Source organism: Ziziphus jujuba, chromosome 6 (assembly GCF_031755915.1).
Source record: "Ziziphus jujuba cultivar Dongzao chromosome 6, ASM3175591v1".
Lineage (NCBI taxonomy): Eukaryota > Viridiplantae > Streptophyta > Magnoliopsida > Rosales > Rhamnaceae > Ziziphus > Ziziphus jujuba.
The window spans coordinates 5,438,211-5,460,859 of NC_083384.1; the positions used below are offsets into that span (position 1 = coordinate 5,438,211).

The 22,649-nt window shown below is 35.0% G+C and overlaps 5 protein-coding genes across 7 annotated transcripts; 1 reads left to right on the top strand and 4 right to left on the bottom strand.

Moving 5' to 3' along the window:
* Positions 1-1,236: 1,236 nt before the first annotated feature.
* Positions 1,237-2,800, bottom strand: LOC107431312 (F-box/kelch-repeat protein SKIP25). Its single transcript, XM_016042198.4, has one exon. It carries the CDS (start codon positions 2,526-2,528, stop codon positions 1,365-1,367), a length of 1,164 nt encoding a protein of 387 aa, XP_015897684.3. The 5' UTR covers positions 2,529-2,800; the 3' UTR covers positions 1,237-1,364.
* A 1,200-nt stretch (positions 2,801-4,000) lies between these two features.
* LOC107431310 (carbon catabolite repressor protein 4 homolog 4) lies at positions 4,001-8,662 on the bottom strand. Of its 2 annotated transcripts, none has more exons than XM_048464576.2 (10): positions 8,507-8,662; positions 8,287-8,390; positions 8,092-8,132; positions 7,590-7,639; positions 6,624-6,693; positions 6,303-6,424; positions 5,626-5,759; positions 5,108-5,258; positions 4,828-4,975; positions 4,001-4,493 (listed from the first exon to the last, which is right to left on the bottom strand). In XM_048464576.2, the coding sequence occupies exons 1-10, from the start codon at positions 8,560-8,562 to the stop codon at positions 4,185-4,187; spliced, it is 1,185 nt and encodes a 394-aa protein (XP_048320533.1). In that variant the 5' UTR covers positions 8,563-8,662; the 3' UTR covers positions 4,001-4,184. The 2 variants fall into 2 exon arrangements, with proteins under 2 accessions (XP_048320533.1, XP_048320532.1); XM_048464575.2 differs by having other exon boundaries at positions 4,828-4,987.
* A 645-nt stretch (positions 8,663-9,307) lies between these two features.
* On the bottom strand, positions 9,308-10,404 carry LOC132804258 (subtilisin-like protease SBT3). Its single transcript, XM_060818324.1, has 4 exons — positions 10,371-10,404; positions 10,004-10,265; positions 9,717-9,822; positions 9,308-9,541 (listed from the first exon to the last, which is right to left on the bottom strand). Exons 1-4 carry the CDS (start codon positions 10,402-10,404, stop codon positions 9,308-9,310), a joined length of 636 nt encoding a protein of 211 aa, XP_060674307.1.
* A 2,828-nt stretch (positions 10,405-13,232) lies between these two features.
* Positions 13,233-15,210, top strand: LOC107431308 (coniferyl alcohol acyltransferase). The gene is made up of 2 exons (XM_016042195.4): positions 13,233-14,114; positions 14,539-15,210. Exons 1-2 carry the CDS (start codon positions 13,268-13,270, stop codon positions 15,144-15,146), a joined length of 1,455 nt encoding a protein of 484 aa, XP_015897681.4. The 5' UTR covers positions 13,233-13,267; the 3' UTR covers positions 15,147-15,210.
* Positions 15,211-15,939: 729 nt separating this feature from the next.
* On the bottom strand, positions 15,940-22,006 carry LOC107431315 (eukaryotic translation initiation factor 3 subunit A). 2 transcript variants are annotated; one of them, XM_016042201.4, is made up of 14 exons: positions 21,856-22,006; positions 21,611-21,732; positions 20,739-21,220; positions 20,244-20,459; positions 19,755-20,123; positions 19,632-19,661; positions 19,012-19,239; positions 18,742-18,903; positions 18,350-18,571; positions 18,054-18,254; positions 17,769-17,975; positions 17,311-17,391; positions 16,731-16,932; positions 15,940-16,599 (listed from the first exon to the last, which is right to left on the bottom strand). In XM_016042201.4, exons 2-14 carry the CDS (start codon positions 21,654-21,656, stop codon positions 16,154-16,156), a joined length of 2,892 nt encoding a protein of 963 aa, XP_015897687.3. In that variant the 5' UTR covers positions 21,657-21,732; positions 21,856-22,006; the 3' UTR covers positions 15,940-16,153. The 2 variants fall into 2 exon arrangements, with proteins under 2 accessions (XP_015897687.3, XP_015897688.3); XM_016042202.4 differs by having other exon boundaries at positions 21,611-21,658; positions 21,856-21,966.
* Positions 22,007-22,649: the final 643 nt, after the last annotated feature.

Consider the following 22,649-nt stretch of genomic DNA (forward strand, 5'->3'; position numbering starts at 1 on the left):
AAGAGAGTGAATATAACAAGTTGATATTTTCCTCTTAAATTTAATTCCTAAGAATTCAACCCACCTAACCTGTTTCTGGTATGATAATTATTGATGGTGTGTTCTCATGTCGATCACTCTTGTATTCAATAATTTCAATATTAAAAATCAAAGTAAATAAAAATTTCCTAAATATTTCTCATTAATAGGTGAGGAGTATTTTTTCCTTCATGGGATTTTATTTTTTATTTTTTTAATCTAAAGATTGAAATTCGGGCTAACAATAGTTTCTAGAAACTAGTGACTTTGTTTGAGTATAAAAGATTTTAAGCCATTTAAACTTACAGCCAATGATGCTTAGCCTATTAGATTTAGATGTCCAGCCTACCATGTTAGCTCTTGATAACAGCCTACTATGTCATTCATAAATTTGCTTATCCTGTAGTTGTTAGGTTTGAATTAATTATTGATATGTAGTTTATCTACATAAGACAATGATTCACCCAAAAAATCTGTATGAGAAAATGAATTCATTTCACATGTTACTAACTAAATAAAAGAGTAATACTACTAAAAAAAGAAAGAATAGGAGATTAATACCACCAGGCCGGTTATATAAAATACTTTTTCAATAAGATTGATTCGCTTTCTATTGCTGGCGAATCACAGCTTACCAACATCTCTATGGTATATATGGGCAAATATAGAAAAGAGCAAGACAAACATAAACACTTCCCGTTGTCGCTCCCACCTTCAACTGCCTCCTCGTTTGCATGTTTTATATTATCAATTGGTTACTAGATTACTTAACTAAATCTTTTTTTTTTTGTTTTTTGGGGGGGTCAAATACTTAACTACAACTAATGAGAGATTGGGTAATAACAGATTTGAATTTAGAGAAACTTTTTTGGTCAGTTTGACGACAAAATGAAAAGTTAGATATTGTACCCACTTGTGCAAAAGGCCAAAATCCCTAAAGTCCCTTTTAAAAAACAATATCTTTTTGGGGCATCAAATCAGACACGTCTGGTATTAGATGTATTCAGAGTAAAGACTAGTTACAACGCTTACTGTTTTTCTTGTAGATTTTCAGGCAATTTTTCTTCTAATGAATGGTGTTCCTTGTAATCGTGACACGTAGACATCCTAGGGAGACTAGACGAAAGCCTTTTCCGTAACGGACAAATTTTCACTTTCCCCGATTTTTTTGCCAAACAAAATTAATTAGAAAAAGGGAAGAAAATTAAAACTCCCATAAAAGTGAAACATAATCTAATATCTCATTATGTTTAAACAAAATCAACCATGTACTTTCGGTAAATTGAAAAATAAATTAAATTAATTTTCTTTTTTTATAAACAAATTTTCAACCTCCGTATGGTTCTTTATGGACGGGTCATTCTAGGCAGTATATGAACCGCCAGAGCTTGAAGCCCGGACGGAATATCCACAACCCAAAGGCTGGCCGGCGAAACCGCTACATCGACAACCACAATCTCTCCGCCGCCAGCAGAAACCGCGCAAACTCTGCCACCGCCGGCGACCATCTGCACGGCGCCTATGAGTCTATCCGACTCCATTATACGGATCCAACAATCCCTTACGGTATCGTACTTCCTCAAAGCACCGTCTCTCTCATCCACCACGAACATCTCCTCCTCATCCATGGCGGCCACCGGACCTCTCCACCCGGCGATCATTCCGTCCGGCATGTCCTCCCAAACGTCCGCCTCCATATTGTAAACGACGCCGTTTTTGGCGGCGCTCCCTTTCACATTGACCATGCAAAGCTTCCCTCTCCAGCCCACCGCCTCTATGGCTTCTCTGCTGAACCTCCCGTCCCTCAATCCGCTCAATCTTTCCCATTCCCAATTGTTCTTCAAATCGAGCCTCTCCGCCGACCGAGCGACGTCAATGGAGTAATGGGTTCCGATCCCGCTCGCCACGTACACCGAACCTCGCAGAGCTCCGGCGGCGCACCATCGCCTTGGGGCTGAGAAGTTGGGACCGAATTTCCAGGACTTGGAGAGCGGGTTGAATATGAGAGGACGAGGAAGAGCCGGGACGAAGTCGTCGGAGGTGGCCGCCAGGAGAACGAGTTCGCCGCAGACGGAAACGGTCTGTATGGGAAGATTGCGGGATATGAAACAAGGGTGGTGGAGGAGGAGGCGGTGCGGTGGTTCCGTGGGGGGAGATGGAAGAGCCTGCCAAGCGGAAGAGATCGGGTCGAAACAGCTGAAGTGGACTTCGGGTTGTTGTTGTTGGGTTCGGGTTCGGATCTCATTAGGAGGAGATGGATTTGTAGTAGAGAGAAGAGCGTAAAGGGAGAGGAAAGGAGGGAAAGAAGAGGAGTAGATAAGACGACGCCATGACCGGCAAACTGAGTAGAGAAACGAAGGGTGAACTAGAGATAGACAGACTTGAGCTAAGTGGTCTGGAAGTCCTGGAATTAGCGCCTGTGGTTGATTATTGTGCGATAGCTTCCTCCGTTTCGAAGAACAAGAAGAAGATGATGGTGATTGAGGAGGAGGTGAAATGGGATTCGCCATGGAAATGGAGCTACAAGGAGAGAGAAAGAGAAAGAGTTTAGTTTAGTTTTGCTAGTTGTTTGTTTTTCTTGCAGTTTCTGGTTATATAGAAAGAAAGTAGAAACAAAAGTATTTAAAACGATAAGGAAGTTGCAGAGAGATTTTGATTGGCTATCAAGTGTGCAGTTTGCTATTAAACTCTTTATTTTATTTTATTTTATTTGACCCTTTCAATTTTAAATCCCTAAAGTGGACTTCACCTGCTCTCTTTCTGTACTCTCCTTCCTTTAGTCCTTCTACTTCTGCCTTTTAAAACTTAATAAATAATTAATTATAAAAAATGTTTTCCCTTTTATATATATATATATATATTTTTATTATTTGTCTATTCAATTTTAATTCCACTCAACAACTTTCAATGTATCAGTACGGTATGTAACTCCGTGTTATCTTTTGCGCGTGCACGTGATTTTCTTTTTCCTTTTTTTTAATTTACAAAAATACCCTTATAAATAAAAAAAGAAAACCATTTCATTCCTCAAAATAAAAAAAAAAATTTCTCTTGCACACGTATACAAATACTTCTTCCCTTGCTGCAACATATGTGCACTGAAGAATCAATCAAACTCCGACTTTGAATTCTTGCGGCTTTTATTGCGACTTCTTCAAAGTACTCCCATTCCATCCCATCTTTGCACCGTGTTGCATGGCACATAAAGATGGTGGTCGCAGACTAGGATCAAATTTGCTTTGAACAATTGTTGTTCTCCAAAACTTCAAAGCTAACTTATTAATCTCGGATTAATTTGTTTTTGTAAAATTAATAAAATGGTTATTTTCCATCATCCAAAAATTTATTTAAAAAAAAAAAAAATCCATGGTCTGCTATGGTGTTTGACTGTACGGCATTTTTCCCTTTTTTTTTTTTTTTTGAGGTTTTGTTAGGAGCCTGCTCTGCAATTGGTTATGGGTTATTAAGGTTTCAATTTGTTGGTGTTTTATTTATTTCCAAGTGGAATAATGAGTTTTACTTTTTTTTTTTTTTTTGAATAATGAGTTTTACTTAAAAAGGGTGTTTTTGTTTTCCAAGCAGAAAATTTTGACCTTAATTATCTATTTTAAAGTGAAAATTGATAAATTGCAATAAAAATGCAACTAGAAGTTTCTGCCAAAAATAAAAAATAAAAAAAATAAAAGAATGCAATGGTGATCTTGCAAAAGTTTTAAACCAGAAGGCACGTTATTGTAATTATCCCAATTTTTACGTCAAAACATGAAGAGTTTGATCTTAAGAAAGTGTAATTTACCCCATTTGTTGTTTTTTTTTTTTTTTTTTTTTAAGCAATTTCACTTATTAATTTTTTTTGGTAAATAAGTAATTTCACTTCTTAACTGTTTTATGTAGTGACGACGAATCATATGAATTTTTTGTTCATCATGAACCAGACACAATTATTAAATAAAGATTTAATTAAGGTCAACAAGTTTCAAAGTTAGTCAAAATATTATGTATATATCAAGCTAACATGTCTACACCTAACAAATTACAAATATCCCAAACCCCCATGAATTAATATCAAAATAAATAAATGAAGAAACTTGTAGAAACACTTTTATTTATTTATTTTTTTAGACCTTGATTCTGAACTCTTCTGTAATGTTGCCGAATCAGAAATATTATGTCCTGGAAATTTCAAATTCTGCACCAATTGGTAAATGATCACTTGGATAGCTATAGTTTGGTAATCCACCAGAAACATCAGGAGAGTCCAACTCTGGAAGCTCAAGGATACTGACTGGCTTTACGTGGTCAGAAGGGGAATAGAATATGTAATCAAGTGTATCGGTGAAGTCCGGCGTGCAATTTGTAAATGTTGGTTCTCCTCTTGTACTGGCATAGACACTGCACAAGGGAATAGGAAGGTCGTCCAAACTTTCCGGCATTGGCGCCGAAGTAGTGTTGCCTGAAACAACGTACTCATAAACCTGAAACAATAAGAAATGTTATAATCATTAGTAAAAAGAAAAACAATATATATATATATATATATAAAAGACGCAACAAAGTTGTCCTTGACTTCATGCTTTCATGCTCAGTGTTTATCAAGCTAAGCCTCGAAATTAAGCTCTGTCCCAGAAGCAAACATAATTTTCTAACAACAATCAGGCATGAAGCCAAAAAGACTTCCTACTCGGCAGGAAAACTTCGACTTGATTTTTACATGTTTAGGACTCAAAAGACGTGGAAATTTACAGCTTACTTCTGCCTTCCTTTGCAAGAAACTAGGTTAAGGTAAGGAGTGGAAATTTCCATGCAAACCTTATCCCCTGGGGTTGAATTGAAATCACCAGCCACAACTACAGAAGGTTTGCACTCAAATCTGTCTGATACTAGAGTCTTAAATTGAGATAAACGCGATAGAAGATATTTAGCCTGTGCAAGCTTGACGTCAGCCCACTCTGGATCCCTATAACAAAAACTGATTTTCTAAATTCCAACCAATCAAATACAAAAACAATCAAGACATAAGAAGGGGAAGGTATGCAAACATAGACATAAGAAAATAGGAAAGATATTAAATAATATTAAGTGAGTTTACCAATAAATGTGTGTGTTGGCGATGATAACCACGTGACTGTAAGAATCCTTAAGTTTGAATGCAGCCATAACACCAACACAGTCACGTTTTAGTCTAACCCGAGGATCATTTGGATCTCCACGATCCTGAGAGGTACTTTCTAATGCTGAATCTGAAAAGGTCCCATTTAAGAAGTAAGCTTCGTTTTAAACTATGCCAACAATAACCAATTGCAGACATACAAACTAACAAACACGATATCTATAGAAGAATCATCCAATTCAGATGTCCAGATAGGAGAAAAACAGACTCTTATAATGGATGGATCTATGGTGGAGGACAAATTTTCATTTCCTTTATCCCCATGACCTCTGTTCGCTTACTTGGGTCCTACTTCTCCTTCATAAAATCAAATATTAAGTAGAAATTATTTAACCTAATCTCTACGTGATACTCTGAAATCCATTCTGATTCCTTTCTTTCAACTCACCATGCACCATAAGGCAGAAAATTAAAACCATGAAAGAGAACATATTTACCATTTTTTGGTTCAACACATTCATTTTTACTAGCTTGCTTGTCATCTTTTGTGTCATCAGATGCTAGGTTTTCATCCTGAATTGAATCCACAAGATCATTGTACTCGATATTTTCATGTAAGATCAACTCTGCACTGAATCAACAAGACGGAGAATGATTAGAAGGAATTAACATTATTGACAATCAAATAATCAGCAGATGTCTTTCTGGAAGTGAAAAACCACTATGGGTTACTGATTCAAACTTGCTATCAAATAATTTATACCACAGACCAAGACAAGTTATGACATAACATATGCTTGCAATTTTCGCATCTAAGATGCTGTAACTATGACATTACATTTGAGTAAAAAATTCAAGCATAAAATTAAGTTTCCTATGATTTCTAGGTACAAATTTGACCATTCATGATGCAAACTTCCCCATATAGATTTTATTTGTTCGATTGGTTCCTCACAAAAGGTAATCAGAAATTAACAATATGAATTCAAAAAAGCTTTGGTTTCAAATGCAAAAGTTAAGTTCATAGGAAATGGACCTGACTACGCATAATAAGCTATATCAAATGGACCTGATTATGCACAATAAGCTATATCAAGTCAGCATAAGACATGCTTAACATAACATATTGTATTCCAATCTATCACACATCGGAACAATAGCAGATTAATGATACCTGTCATGCTTAAAAAAAATTCCACATCCATCACGTTTCTGCCCACTTCTCTGAATATAAATACTAGAGTAACCGTTGCTCATCATATTTCCTTTATAAAAGCTATCATACTCATCGACTTCCTGATTATGTTTCCAATAATACACATATATAAGATAAATTTAACTTTACAATCAATAGAAAGGAGTATTAAAGAAAGTCAATGAAAAAGTTGAAGAATTCAACTTACAGGTAGATGGGATGGAGACAACAGACTTGACTTCTATCAGAAAATTTTAAAATAAAATAAAATAAATGGATTAAAAAGAGACACAAATAAACCTGAAGGCAGAGAAAGTCAGCCTCAAGATTCTTGAGAATGGCCAAGACTGCTCGTGAGCGAGCTTTCCACCTGTAGGGATGGTAGCATATATAAAACTCATGATTCAGATGTTAATCATCTTGACAACTTAGCTATAGCTATAAGCGAAGCACAAGAAGCTAGCATATTCCACACTGTCAAGCATTACATATTTTCCTGCTATAAAAGCGATGCTGGACCAGAACAGGGAGAAACTAAAGAGAAATGAGAAAAAGAGAGGTAATTCCCCATACAGCTGTCCTCGCAATCATATGCATGATATTATGTCTCAAACTGAGAATTACACAAGTACCTTTAAAATTAACATAAAGTAAAGACTTAATTAAATTGGTTAGAGAACATCTTTTCCAACTTATCAGTTGGCATGCAGAAGATACTTTGATGTTGACAAGATGAGCTCTGCTGGTTAGAAAGGAAAATTACTTCACAAAGTACATTACATAAGGAAAGGGAATCAGATTCTGATAGAGGGAACCGAAATCTCATGCCCCTCAATAGATATCTTATTTCCTGTTCAAATTAACCCCATTGTCATATCATTGTATACATCAGATTTTCCTTTTATCAGAGTGATTCCAATTCCATTCTGACGAAGTAAATATGTACTATTCATTCTACAACTTAAGCAGTGTATCAGTTTGAGTCGTGCATTATTGACCAGAAGTGTCTAAAATTTCATTAGAATAGTTTTTGAAGCAAATATAAGTCATATTTATTGATTTTACCATGCATTGGTATTTACATAATTTTGGCCTATCAATATATCAGTCAGTGTTGACATTTTCATCCATTATAATACCAATTAGACAATGATGCACGACATTTATTATTTTTTTCTCATACTTGGCATGTAAGCTCAAACAAAAAACATAATTCTTGTTTAGCCAAAAAATTCATTCAACGATGACCAAAATTAAAATGCGTACTTTAGACAAGGAGGTGGAGAGTGTGGAAATAAAGAGCTCTTCACATACACCTAGAGACAAAAAATTATTTGAAATATAAGATTCAAAGATGTATATGATAAAAAATCAGAGACAATAGTGGTGACAGTTAACAGCACAAACGGATCCCCTCATCACATAAAATAAATAACCAAACCATATACAGAATCTGGACTTGAAGAACAAATTAGAAAGATTGAGAATAATAAGTCACATTTATATAAAAACAAATGAAAGAATGAAACAGAAAAAAGCAACAACCAACACGCATACCCAGATGAAAACCAAATGCCAAATTAATTAAAGAGTCGAAGATTAAAAGCATGCATCATTTTACACATATACCCAAATGAATACATCACATATAAATCCATAGTTACATGGATATATGCATAAATTCAGTATTCAATGAAAGAACCCAATGTTATTAGACATGAAATAATAATAATAAAAAAGAATCATCTTTTACTGATTACCACTTTACCTGAGCCAAAATGTTATAAGAGACGAGAGAAAACTTGATACCTGAAATGTCAATATTTCTAAACATTAAGCTGATTGCTTCTTGATATTTATTTATACTTCTCGTTAAGCAATAGAAAGACAAAACAATAACAAACCAGACAAAAAGCAAAGTAAGGCAACGAAAAAAAAAAAAAAAAAAAAAAGTGAATATCACCTGGTTTGCTCCGCGAAAAAATATCACTGCCTTCCACTGAAACAAATTTTGGGAATTTCAGTGATGGCTTTGTTGTGCTCATTTTGCTCAATACTGTTCTGCTTCTGCAACATATTTTTAAACAAAATTTGAGTCTTTTTTTTTTTCATATACTGAAAAAGAATTCTTTTTTCCTCTTTTTGATAGAGGTTGGGAAAAGGGTCAGTCAGGGTTTCCATACCTCGTGAAGGGAAAAGTACGCAGTCGGGGGGTAAGAGCAGGGAAGAGCGTGAGCATGGCTATAAGAAGAGCTTCTCTCTCCTCTCTTCTCCTCTGTGGCCAGTGGGTGTAATTGTGCTCAAGTTTGGGCCGGTTTGAGGAACGAACCAAGACCCAGAACCCATTTAAACGGGCTTTATTTTTATTTTTATTTTTATTTTTATTTTTGTATTTTTATTTTATTTAAAAATAATAATAATAAGTCTTTTCTTCTTTTGGGAGGTTAGAGAAATTTAAAAAATAAAAATAACACTTGGAAGGTATTTAGCCATGCTTACCATTTGTGTAGTTTATCTCCGATTAATATTCTTCGATGTAAAAGAAACACAAATTTTCATGTAAATTGATAGCAAAAGATCCTTTTTACATTTTATATATTAATCAATTTTTACTTGCAACTCACCAAATAAAAATGTCAATTATACAAAAAGTTTATTAATTTATAATAAATCTAGAAACTTTAATAATACAGCTCATGTGACACCACAATTGGACACCTCACCTTATGTTTTCCATTCTCTTCAACCCACACAATTTCACCAAACAAAAAAAATGTAAGATTGTTTCTCATACTTTGTTTTAAACTCTAATTTTTCTGGTGACACTGTAACTTCAGAATCATGTGGTGCTGTCACCGAAACTCTATAGGTCGCCTTGCCTTCTCCAACATTGGTGACAGTTCTTCGAAATTCTTGAACCTTTAATGCGGACTGGTTAGAACAATTATAAGTGCTTGATCTGATAATAGATGATATTTGCTCTTTTAGTGAACAACATAATGTTGTGGAGTGGAGTCATAAATCAAACCAGGAACAAGTGCTTTGTTTAAGTCAATAAAACCAGCTCCCGTAGCAAGTGGTGTAGCATCCATAGAATAGTCAAAAGCATTATCTCTAATTGGCTTCATAGCATCATCCAAAGAGTTTGCTGTGGTAATAATAGCAGATCTAATAGCAGCAGGGCTCCATTTTGGATACTTGGCTTTCAAAAGTGCTGGCTGTACCAGTAACATGTGGGCAAGCCATGGGTGTCCCAGACATTATAGTATTGTCATTATAAGAAGCTGCTTTTGGATTCATAGAACCTAAAATGAATGAACCAGGTGCTATAACATCTGGTTTTAATATGTACTCGTGCCTATATGAATGACCTCTTGAACTACATTTAGCTACTTTAGGTGAAGGACTAGTACCTATGATTGCCTGTTGGAATTTAATGCTAGCTAATGGTTTTTTATCATTTTCTGCATAAATGATCAAAAGAGGTTCATCCTCTGAGCTAAGCACAACACAAGGGCAATGAAATTCTTCAGACTCCAAACATGTTGGATTGTCAGAGAAAAGCATTGTTCCCGAAACATGTTGGTTGACTAAGACACCCAGTTTTGCATATGACAATTCCATTAGCGGAATTCAAAAATAATTTTGAGGATATGCATCTTGAAAGAATTCTCTCATACACTAAAGGCAAATTTTGCAATGAGGAAATGGTTCCAGGGAATAAAGACCATCCAGTTATATTCAACCCATTTCCTAGTGTCAAAATTCCAGCAAACCAGCGGTTTGTTGTGCTAGCTCCAACAGTTAAGACCCATGGAAATCCATTATCAACAGTCCCAAAGAGTGGACCATGATTTCCTGCAGCAAAAACAACAAGTGTTCCTTTTTCCATAGCAGCAAATGAAGCAATTGCTACAGAATTGCTGTGAAGTAGAAGTGAATCTGGATTTCCAAGGGATACAGAAATCACATCAACTCTTCACTGACAGCTTGATCTACACCAGCAAGAATATCAGGGGAAGTAAAATCATCTAAACCCCAAATAACTTTGTACACTGCTATCGGGGGCACGTGGCGCCATCCCTTTTGCGGTTCCTTTAGCATAACCAAAATAAGAAACTCCACTAACATAATTTCCAGCAGCTATAGAGGAAGCAAAAGTTCCATGGCCATTAGTATCACTGGCTGGTTCGTTACACAACTAGGAGTTGAAATCTATCCCAGCTTCCTCACATGATCCTTTCCACTTGGAATATTTTTAGTCATGCCAGTATCTTTGAAACTAGTGCTTTCTGGCCATATCCCACCATCAACAACACCTATTATAATGTCTTTTCCATAGTTTTGAGATTAGCCATAAGCCATTCATGTGATTGAGGTTGAGGTACTCAGAGGTATATGCGCTATGCAACATGAAATTATTTGTTTCACAAGTGTTATTATAAGCTAGTAATTATCCATGGAACTTTTTCAAATCCTCAAATTCTTTTGAAGCTAAAAAGCACTAAAACCATTAATGACATTGTTGTAAGAGCATATGAGTAAATATTTGGATGAAAAGTTAAATAAAAAAGAAGGGAATTCATATATGAGAGGATCAACAATTGAAGAATACCAAGTTTGATGGCCAGAAGGAGCTAGTGGCATAAGGGATTTGTCCGTGTGAATGGTAGAGATGGACCTCTTTGTGGTCAATATCGGTTTAACATTGAGGGATATGAAAAACAATGTGAAAATGAGCAAGTGACGGAAAGGAATTAGCATCCCATTATGTAAGCGCATTGTTTTTGGATTAAAACTTGAGACCTCGATCAGCTTAAATGGTAATTAATGCAATTTGTCATCGCTTATGATGAATGGAATATATGTTAATCTAGCTTACTGGCAGTGAATATAGCAAATGACCAAGCAAAAGAAAATTATTAAAAATAAAAGAAAGATAAGAATTAAACTTAATTTTCTTCTTTATAATCTAATTGAACTCTTATCTTACAAGAAAGATTTAATTATGTTTTATCATAAGAACATAAACCAAGGAAGCATGCTACTCTGTTTCATTAATTAGAAATGATGATGGCTTACCTCAAAGTTAAACAATATATTATTTTAAATATAAGTTAATTAAGCAAGCTAAATGCTCACACACACACACACACACACACACACACACACATATATATTATATAGAATTATATGCATGTGTGTCTGTATGGTAAGCCAAGAGTCCAAAATGAGCTTGGAGGAGCCAAATCAAAGTAGAGAATTAGGAGGGCACACACTACCTGAATATATGTTCATATAATCTTATATTATTCTGGTGTGGCTTCTTATAAAAGGATATTCGTTTAGATGTTCTTTTGGGAACAATTTAATCACAAAATTCCTACTTCTTTCACAAAATAGTGTTGAATTTGAATCCTTCCATTCTAAACCAAAAGTTTAGATCATACAAAAATTAATGATTTATTTGTTTTTCTGGCTTTTATCAAGTGGTTTAGTAAGCTTATAATAATAATAATAAAAAAGCAAAATAAGTAAAGACGCCAACCGATGTGAGATTATTTCAACTTGATTAGGTTAGATTTTTCTAATTCAAATTAATTTTATATAGCCAAGTGATTATTTGTAACTATTTAAGAGCTGTTTACTTTTATTACTGTGATTTTATCAAAACCCAAATGTTAAAACTGGATTGTGATTTTATCAAAACCCAAATGTTAAAATTCACAACAAGTAACAAATACCATCATTATTAATGGTAGTAAGTCGACAAGAGAGACCATAATGCATATAGGCATAACCCCAATACGGTGACAAGCACTAGATCGTTAGTCTACCACTACTTTTCTTTGGTAATAAGTCTACTACTACTTGAGAAACAAAGATTATTTTATATTTATACACTTCGATAATGGTAAGATTTGGATTTGGATTTGAGTGCACCCCCTATCCTTCCAACCGATGTTATATGCATATGCTTTATTTCATGAGTTTCCATTTTAAGTCTATTTTGTTGTCAAAGTGGCTATTAAATACGCATTGACAAATTGTGGATTCCATTTTAATGCCGAATCTTTGAAAGTTGCTTCCAATTCTAATAATCTACTCTTTTTTTTTCCCCCCCTTTTTTTTAAATCTTAAAAGGGAATATTGCATTGATCTGAGAGATTCAGCCAGATAAATTCTTTTCCGTACCTAACTTCCATCAAAATCTAACAATTCTTTATTTTTTTCCTTTTTAAAAGAAGCAATTGCAGGTCTTTTTATTTTATTTTTTCTTTCTCTTCTGAGAGAGTTAGTATACTATATACCGCAAATAAGCACTAAAGAATCTAATGAATGAAATTACGTGCTTTTTATGCTGCTTTTTGTATTATGCATATTTTTCAAAAGCTCTACACATTCATTAAGGGTGAATTTCACTTCACAATCATGCTGCCTGCCAAACTTCACCATTCAATGAATTACTTATTATTTCTCTTCTTGTTTCCATTTGCAAATATGGTTTGAATCCGTCATGGTGACATGTGCTAGCAAAGCTGGAATCCATATTCAACAATTAAATAGATTGCAACAAAAACCCTTGATTTAACGGATCCCATTCCCATTTACCAATATAAAACAAGGATTAAAAAAGTTAACATGGTCTCTAATTACATCTTAATTTAGTTTGGTTTTTGCTGCTTACTTTTATGACATTTATGTTAGAGTTTTTATTTATTATTTAACTTATCTCTTTCATAATAATTTAATTGTGGTAAAAATTACTGTTTTTTCAAACAATGATTAAAGTTCGAATATCCCCACTTTTAACATAATAATAAATAAAAAAAATCTTCAACTTATCTTTATAAATACACAGTTTAATGATAAAATCATCATATCAATCAACCATGATGTATTGTAAATTAATAGGGAAAAAAAGTGTTCCCATTGCATGTTCCATGTATTATTTAAACATGTTACTAAGCCAAAGTTTTATGCACTTGCATAAGTTAGGAAACTCAAGGCAATCAAAAATGGAAGCTTTAGATCGGACTCCCAATGTAAGCACAACATTTGAAGTGAACTTCACCAGAAAATATACAGTCAAAGCTATCAATAACCCTTTGAACAATCAAGATTATGTCCTCCCTCTCTCAAACTTAGACTTACTTTCTGGTCGTTTTCCAGTTAGCTACTTCTATTTCTACCGGAATTCACTACTTCCCAATGATTTTGAACCTATAATTGACACCCTAAAGACCTCTCTTTCTGTCATCCTGAGTTACTACTACCCCTTTGCCGGTCGAATTGTTCAAAACCCAAAAACCAATGAGCCTGAAATCATCTGTGACAATACTGGTGCTCTTGTTGTGGAAGCCAATGCTAATGTCCCTCTAAAAGAACTAAATTTCTACAATCTTGACAAAACTCTTGGTGGAAAGCTAGTCTCAATCAACCATCCTGTTTTCCCTATGCAAGTCCAAGTTACACATTTTACTTGTGGAGGAATTTCAATCACATTCACTTTTGATCATGCACTTGGAGATGCAAGTTCGTTTGGTAAGCTTCTTGGTTCTTGGTCACAAATAGCTCAGAACAAGCCCATTTCATGCATACCAGATCATGGCAGAATAAAGCTTTGTGCTCGTTTCCCACCTTCCTATCACCCTTCTTTGGACCAACAGTTTACCAAGTGCACCATGGAAGAGATCATGAATATCCCAACACCCAAAATCTTGATAAAGCGTCTCTATTTCATTGATGAGTCCAGCATTAATTGGCTGCAAAGTCTTGCTTGTAAGGATGGTAAAGTTAATTCTAATTCTTTCTCTTATGTAATATACAGAATACCATTTTTATAGAAAAATGTAGGATTTATCATATCACAAACCATAAACAAAAAATAATAAATAAATAAATAAATAAATAAAGATCACTAACCGAACATTTTCAGAAGCTATTTTGAGCAACAATTGCATAAACTTGGGACTACAGAGTCCCTAGACACAAAACCTGTCAAATCATGCGGATCCCACATAAGTTTGTGTCTGATAACTTTGTAAGTCCATGAGATTTTTACTAAGCTGTTTTAGAGCCCCAAAAGGCAAATAAAACAACATTCTAAAGCCATGTCACGCAGGGCATTGAAGATTTGTATTGTTAATTCTCTATTTTATTCTATTAGATTGATCATAATTATAGTTACTATAAATCATGTTATACTCAACAGGAAAGAGGAGAACAAAAATTGAGGCTTTCTCAGCCTATATATGGAAAATCATGGTCAGAGCCATTGGTGAAAACCATGAAAGATGCAAGATGGGTTGGTTGGTCGATGGACGTGGAAGAATGTATAAAGATGATGATAAAAACTCCATGTCCAATTACATAGGAAATGTATTGTCTTTGGCTTTCTGTGAGGCAGCCATTGAAGACTTAAAGCAAGGTTCTGTTTCAGATATTGCCAATAAGGTCCATGAGGCAATCTCAAAGGTGGCCAATAATGATCATTTCTTGGATTTGATTGATTGGGTCGAGTGCCACAGGCCCGGTTTGATGCTATCAAAGGTTGTACTGGGCCGAGGAGGACCGGCCCTAGTTCTTTCTTCAAGTCGAAGGTTTCCGGTTGCTGAATTGGACTTTGGATTTGGGAGTCCAGTGCTTGGAACAGTGTGTTCAACCGTGGAAAAAATTGGAGTTGCTTATTTGAATCAAAGGCCCAGTGCAACTGGTAATGGATCATGGACTGTATCCGCCATGCTATGGCCCGAACTTGCATCAGCGTTGGAGGCCGATTCGATTTTTCAGCCCATGACAGCTAGTCATCTTCAACTTTAGTACTATGTATAAATTATAGTATCGCTTTGATGACAGACTTGAAAATGTCGTATTTAGAGTTTTTTTTTTTTTTTTTTTTTTTTTTTAATAAAGACTTATTTATAATTTACGAGTCTAGCTACATGAGAATTCATATATAAATCTAGGAAGGCAAAGTGAATTCGATAAATATTAAAAATCTAGAAAAACAAAGCAAATTCTATATGAACTTGTATAAATTCTAAATGCATTATTAAATTTAAATTCCTAAATAAAGCCAATAAAGCTAATTGTTTATTTCATAGTAAAATGATAGTAAGGATATTAAGTATATGTATATTATTTTAAATTATAATGATAGTAAGGATATAAAGTTAGCTGATATTTTTATTATTTCTTTTTTGCAATAGGGTATTAAGTAAATGCTAAAATATGCTAACGAAGCATGTTAATAATATTAATGGAATCAATAAACAACTGTCGAATAGAGCCACATCAATTTGTATTAAAATTTTTAATGAAGATAAATTAATTTGGAACATATAGTTTTAATGACAAGTAATGCTTTCGCGTTGTCCAAAGAAAGGCCGCTAGTCAAAAGAAAACGATCAGTACCTACCTACACATTCTATACGGTGTTGAAATTATTTTTGTTCTTTTGTTTTTCAAAACTAATGGTCAATCGATTAAGACATTTCTAATTTTTTTTTTTTTTTTTTTTTAACAAAAAGTCAATTTCCTATGTTCTACATAGAGGCAAACTAATAACCTGGTAATTCGTCAGGATTACAGAGGAATCAAAAGACAAATGAGGTAATTAAAAGAAACACATTAAAAATTAAGAATGGAAAAGAAACCCAAAAAAAAACAAAAACAAAAACAAAAAGAATACGAGTAACAGCTCTGCCAGGTCTTAATATTTTGAATCTAAGAACGATTATTTTCTCAAGTAAACCAGAACTTCCTAGCTTTGATGAACCAAAATTGGCCTGCCTAAAAATGCAAAACAACGAAACTCCTCCATGCAATCAGCGTTCCGAGCCTCGTGGTGGGTTCCTAGATGAGGACCAACTGGACCTTGAACCGCCTAAGGTTGGTCTACGGTCATCACTACGCCACTTATCATTGGGGGGCTGGGAAGGGCGGTCATCATGCCTGCTACTGCCCCAACGATCAGGTTCTGGAGGAGGAGCTTGCCCAGAGCCTTCAGCAATCTGTCGCCGGAACCTAGGCACATATTTTCCAGTGGACGTCGCTGCTGCCGCTGCTGCTGCAGGAGCAGATACTGCAGCTGGAGCAGGCTCAGCTGGACGGCTAGAAGGAATCTCAGCAGCAGCAGTTGATCTCCCCAAGAGTGCCTCTCGCCTCTGCCTTTCCTTTTCTTCTAGCTCCTGCTCTCTTTGCCTCTGCCTTTCAGCAATCTCATCCAGTTTTGCCTTGCGTTCAGCTTCTTCCTTCTTTCGCCTCTCAGCCTCTGCACAACAGTTCAAATTAGAAATAGCAAGCACATCCTAGGTGTAAGTCGTTTTTGTATCAGGAAACAGCCAGGATATTAGTCAAAATGCAAATTTTCTTAGAAAGCATATGAAGTGTTCAAAAGCATACCTTCGCGCTTGCGAGCTTCCTCCTCTTCCTGAATCTTTCTCAGTCTTTCTTCCTCAGACCTTACATAGTATATTTTCTTCCTTTTAGCTTCCCTTTCTAGTTTCCGAGCCTGAATTATCTGATTGATTTGCTCCTCTCTCTCCTCTCTTCTTTTCTCAAACTCTGCTTGCCGATGATGCGTCACCCTTTCTTGGAATATCATCTGTAGAAGAAAAGCATAAACCAATATGTAGATGTGAACATAACCAGTGCCAAAACCATCTCTACATGCTTCAGACGAAAATAGATGTACGACCAGTAAAAGCTGTATGAGTTTATGCCCTTTTAAAGACACTGAAACTGCCAGAGCAGGAGCTTGAATGAAATTGACTTTACAGAGGACAGAAATACCTCTAGAGGAGGTTATGTTCTATACTTCTTTTGCCCAATGTATGCATGTAAAACATACAACTAAATAATTCCTATTAATTAGTTCTCTTTATTGCCTCATTGAACAAGCAAAAAGGAAAATAGAAAATGGGAAAAAAAAAATGAACAGATGTTGAAAAAATGGGCAAATTGACAAAAGAAGAAAACAGACCTTGTAGTCCAACATACGTGACAACCTAATCTTCTCCTTGAGGTCCCCTTCATGCCGCTGTTGGCTCTGCTCAATTTCCAGCTACAAAGCAGCAGACAGAAGCACAGCTATTATTATGTCCATTTCTAAAAAATTAAAAAGATGATAATAATAATAATAATAAATATAAATAAAATAAAATAAATAAAAAAAGAAAACGAAGAAGAAGTGCAGCTTATGTTGAAACACATAAGTTATCATGAAAATTGATCAAAATCATATCATGTACATAGTGACAGGGGAAGTGAAGGCAAAGAGGGATGAGGAAATGTGCATGAGGGGCAGATTAAGCATGTAGTGGTAGATGATGAAAAACTCAAAGATAGGATAATTGCATGAAAAGCTTATTTTATATGGATATCCTTTTAACTTGAAGTCTAATAATTTCGAGCAAAATTTAAAAACTCAAATATAGATACCTGTTGTTCACGTTCATGAAGAACCCTCTCTTCCACCACACGCTGCTGAAATGCAGCTTCAATTAAGGAAGCTGACTCTTCTCGTTTTGCTCTTTCCAAATAATCCATAGTTTTAGCAAGTTTTTGCAATTTCTTTTCCATTTCCTGTCTCTCTCTGAGTTGTTCACTCAGGGCTAGTTCCATCAACGTTTGTTTCGTCACCTTTTCCTGTATTAAAAAGACCATTGTCAAGTTTCTCCCTTCCCAACATACTAATAATTAAATCAGACCAAAAGTTTTACTCACTCCTTCAAGAATCGGCTTTTTTCCCTTCTTCTTGCTGCGTGCTTCCTGAAGCAAAGCCTGTGCTTCTTCAAGCTCCCGCTCTTCTATTTCCTTAAGGATCCTTTGATTCTTCCTCTGCTCATACTCAGCTGCAAGCCTCTTCTGCTCTGCCTCTTCAGTAATCTTCTGCAGCTTAAGCCTACGAGATTCTTCTTCACGTTCCTTAATAAGAACAAAACAAACAGATTGTTAAAACTTTGTTCATTCCAGATAATAATGATGACTAACTAACCAGTCAGAAGTTTTGAGATGTGCACCATTTCCAAAAGATGACGTTCTTGTTCTTCCTTCCTTTTCTCAATAATTGATTTTCTAGCAAGAAGCCTTTTATGTTCTTTGTCCACAATATCTGCCAAAGAAGGTAGCACTTCACCTAATTTTGATGCTCTCTTTGCAGGAGGGTATATCATAGCCCTTGCATTATTCAATGATTCAGCAAACAATGTCAAGTGATCCTGAAGACCATCAGACTCAATAACCTGTATGAGTTAACCCAATGTTAGCAAGGCAAGCACAGCTTCAAAAACTAGAGTTGCAAAATGTTTCACATTTAAGAGCATAGTATTTCAGCTAAATTTGGCAAAGTACCTAACAAAGAGGGAAATAGCTCAAGAGGAGACAATCAGAGCAAGTGCAATCACTGACTTACCAAGTTATGAAACAGAACCACACCCTGTTTGTGGTCGACTTTCATGGCTACAAAATTATACTTAACAGCATCCACTGATATCTTTTCCACAACAGAAAAATCAAAAAAGGGGATCATCTGAGATAAACACTCAATTTTCATTGACTGATAGACCTTGGAGACCTGAAAATCATAGAAAAAGAGAAATTAAAAACTGGAGAAAATTAAATTTAATGGTGTAAGATTCAACATGCATGTAATCAACTACAATAGACACAAATAATAACACACCTGCTGAAGCAACCTCAGAGTAGCAAGGTTTTCCAGGGCAAGAACATACTGAGATAGGTGCACTTCTGGAACAGAAGAAGCAGAAGACAGCTTACCCCCTAATTTTGATACTTTGGTCAGCAACGGCTGTATCTTCAATGCAAGATCTAGAGGTTGAAATTCATGTTCCAGCAGATGGTAAAGATCTTTTACATCCTGGGTTGCACAGCTCAATACACCTTTTGAGACCTAAAAATGGAGTCCATATCAAAGGGAAAGCTCACGTGTAAAAAATCATCTTCCACAAAGCAGGTCAATCCATATTGGAAACACAATCCACACATCACGCAAAAATATTCATTCATGCTTATCATGTAAGAAACTTCAAATTTGTATCCCTACATCAACGTACTCAAGTTCTAATAAATAGTTCTTAAAAAAAAAAAAATTATCATAATAAGGAAAAGTTTTAAGTATGCCTTCTAAGTTTAAATAAAAAAACAAAAGTCTAGGTGAAATTATAAATTTGATGACAAAAATGTCTATTACTAACAGAGATAATTGAGAATACTAACAGAGATAATTGAGAACTTGCTCGCAAACTAACTAAAGGAGATTACAACCAACCATGAGAAACTTACCAGTTCTGACAGAAGAGATGCGCGGGAAAGCTGAACCAGAGAAGAATATTGTCAGAATGACAAAAAATTATTTATTTATAGTATATATCAACAAAAAGAAAAGAATTTAATAAATTGCAGTACCACTTCTCCTCTCTCAAGCTTAGGGTCAAGGTTAAATCCTATAAGATTAGCCATCCTCAAGTTACGTTCTTTCTCATTTTCAGCTTCCAAATGAGATGCATTGTGTGTGCGATCATATGGGGCCGCCGAGAGCGCAACTAGAACCACAGATGATGCTATAGATTGCAGATCCTTCTGGCTTAAATTCTTGTTGAAGCTTTTCTGAAGAGTGAAAAGCTTAAGCCATGCATAAGCATGATATAGATGGCTACCTGAAATCCAGAAAATTTCTGATAGCTTGGCATAATAAACCACCATCAATGATGCTTTAGGGGTTTTCTTAACCATGCACATCAATCCATAAATATCTTCAACGGAACGAAAAGCTTCCTGCAGGTGAAAACATAATTATGAGAAAGTCATCATCCATCAGATAAGCAACTCAAAAAAAGTCCCACATTAACATATCTGTTTAACAAACATTAACATGGAAATAGAACTCCCAGATACCTGCCAGAGTCCAAGGTCAGTAGCAACTTTTAGCTGTTCAAATCTTGTATCAAGATACAGCTGCAAGCTCTCTGGTGCAGATAGGTCAGGTCGGTCCCTTTGATCTTTAAATTTGTTGAGATTGATTAAATGGTTTCGAATGATTTCACACAACCTGCGAAACTCCGTTGTTCTTTTGTATTGCTTGCAGAATTGGAAGGCCCGATGCGCTGTCATCTGTGAACGAAAACAAAATAAGCTTAATTTCTTCTTCCAAGTGAGAAAAAAAAATGTTGATTTTGAGCACTAATTACCAAAAAAAATTAAAAAAATTACAACCTCATAGACCATGACAAGGTCTTAATTGCCATAAGACACTTTAGGTACCAGCATATATCTTACATTGTATTAAGGTAGTAAAGATAGGTAATATATAAAACAAGATCACTAGCATGCTCATGTATAAAAAATATTAAAATGGTGGGGAAAAAAAATAAAGAAAACAAAAAATCATACAGCATAAAGTGCCTCCAACTTTGAGTTATTCCTTAAAATCTCCAGCACTGTTCTATAGGTCTCCCACAAAAACTTGAACCAAGGGGTAACCAATTCTCGGTCAGACCTATCTTTTCCCTTCTCTCCACTGACATAGCTAAGCATTAGATCCTCTGGCCTCTTATCAGCTTCAAGGTCATCAACATCAAGAGCTTCTTCCAAAGCTTGTGCCTGATTCCGGGCAAGCTCGGCTTTTTCAGTGGAAAGATGCATGAAGTGCTTGATCACTTCCTCCAACGAAGTCACATTGACTTGCTGACATATAATGCGGTACTGAATCAGACCATCTTTGGCAAATCTTCCTCTCCTCAGGTCCACACAAAGCTCCACATATTTAAACATGATCCTCTCGAGCGGTTTTTGCCATGCTCGGTATCTTTTTGATGTGATAAGATCATGAAGTGCCTGCAATGCATCTTGCTTCTGTCCAACATTTATCAACTCTGTACATTGCCAAAAAAAAAAAAAAGAAAATTCATTCATCAACCCATGTTGTTATATCACTTTGACAAATAAAATTTCGCAAAATAATAATAATGAAAAATGAAAGATTCAGATATCAACTACAAACAATGGAGCTTTGAGTGAATTCAATAGTTCAGATATCAACTCTGAATCCATACATTAAAACGATTCACTAATTTTAATCTGACAAATTAAAAGGAAAAAGTTTTCAAATTCATTCATGAAGATTTAACACTTGGCAAGTTAAAGGTTAGGCATAAAAATTAAAATTAAAATACGTAAGAAAAAAAAAAAACACTTTTCTAATGCAAAATAACACATAAACTAGAAAAACAATAAAAATAAAGAAAACGAAAATGAATAATCACCTTCAGCTCGCTTCAAAGCATTTTCAGGCTTGGCAAAAGTCGCCATATCTGAAAATATATGGCCAACTCAGGAAATGACACAGTCTTTTAACAGTCACCTCAAAATTGCAGTGAGGTAATTACTATCGAAATTAAAAAAAAAAATTAGAAAAAAAAATAAAAAACAGAGCTAATACGAGAAGGAGGTAAAGTTCAGGGATTGAATTGAAGAAGAAATTGAAGAGCAAAGGGTAATAGTTACAGACCAGAGTGCGTTTCACGATTCGCAGAGTACAACGACGAATAGCGACGGCGCTCGTGTTGGATTCTTGAGTGAAACCGAAAAGAGAAGAGCCCTAGTTTTACTCAATACGCACCGTTTCTAAAAAAACAAAAATAAAAACGTTTCCTTTTTTAAAAGAAAAAAAAAAAAAAAAGGAAAAAATTAACTGCTGAAACAGTCAAATTTTAACGATGTCAAAAACTCCGCAGCAAAAAATAAAAATAAAGCGAAAAACTGAACTTAAATATGCAATTAAGTAAAAAAAAAGATAAAATTAAAATAAAATATACATATAAACTATCATGTAATTGTAAATGAATTTAGTGCATGGAGGCTACTTTTGTTAGATGCCAAGTGTAATTAATTGGTCATGACGTGGGTGGTTCTGAAGTGTCATTTATGGATTAATTTCCTTTTGGTTGTCATGAATTGAGAGTTAAAAATGAGCACCATTGCCTTTTTTTTTTTTTTTTTTTTGGTGAGGTTATTTTGCAGACTTCATTTTTATTTTTAAAAATAAGAAAAGAAAAAAGGGTTTATTTGGTAAACTACGGAATTTTATTTTTAAAATTTCATTTGCTAAGCCACCAAAAAACTTTTAAATAAAAAAAAAAATTCATTGCTAGGCCAAGTTTTTATGGCACCTAATTTAAACGGGGTTTTATGATAAAGCCCACAGTGAAAGCCCAAAATTTATATTTTCAAAGTCCCATTTGTGGAATCAAAACTCAAAGCCAGCCCGTGATTTGGTAGAGGGAGAAAATAACAAATTTATTT

What these genes read in the sequence shown, in the direction of transcription:
- LOC132804258 (XM_060818324.1), bottom strand. Translation starts at nt 10,404, where the DNA reads ATGGCGCCACGTGCCCCCGATAGCAGTGTACAAA. An exon ending in TTGCAAAATTTGCCTTTAGT is followed by an intron (nt 9,823 to 10,003) that starts GTATGAGAGAAT and finishes TGTTGTGCTTAG; the next exon opens with CTCAGAGGATGAACCTCTTT. An exon ending in GTACTAGTCCTTCACCTAAA is followed by an intron (nt 9,542 to 9,716) that starts GTAGCTAAATGT and finishes TTACTGGTACAG; the next exon opens with CCAGCACTTTTGAAAGCCAA.
- LOC107431310 (XM_048464575.2), bottom strand. Translation starts at nt 8,562, where the DNA reads ATGCTCACGCTCTTCCCTGCTCTTACCCCCCGACTGCGTACTTTTCCC. An exon ending in CGTACTTTTCCCTTCACGAG is followed by an intron (nt 8,391 to 8,506) that starts GTATGGAAACCC and finishes AATATGTTGCAG; the next exon opens with AAGCAGAACAGTATTGAGCA. An exon ending in GCCAACACACACATTTATTG is followed by an intron (nt 4,988 to 5,107) that starts GTAAACTCACTT and finishes TTAGAAAATCAG; the next exon opens with TTTTTGTTATAGGGATCCAG.
- LOC107431312 (XM_016042198.4), bottom strand. Translation starts at nt 2,528, where the DNA reads ATGGCGAATCCCATTTCACCTCCTCCTCAATCACCATCATCTTCTTCT.
- LOC107431308 (XM_016042195.4), top strand. Translation starts at nt 13,268, where the DNA reads ATGTATTATTTAAACATGTTACTAAGCCAAAGTTTTATGCACTTGCAT. An exon ending in AAGTCTTGCTTGTAAGGATG is followed by an intron (nt 14,115 to 14,538) that starts GTAAAGTTAATT and finishes TATACTCAACAG; the next exon opens with GAAAGAGGAGAACAAAAATT.
- LOC107431315 (XM_016042201.4), bottom strand. Translation starts at nt 21,656, where the DNA reads ATGGCGACTTTTGCCAAGCCTGAAAATGCTTTGAAGCGAGCTGAAG. An exon ending in CATCTCTTCTGTCAGAACTG is followed by an intron (nt 19,240 to 19,631) that starts GTAAGTTTCTCA and finishes CTCCATTTTTAG; the next exon opens with GTCTCAAAAGGTGTATTGAG. An exon ending in CACGTATGTTGGACTACAAG is followed by an intron (nt 16,933 to 17,310) that starts GTCTGTTTTCTT and finishes TTTCTTCTACAG; the next exon opens with ATGATATTCCAAGAAAGGGT.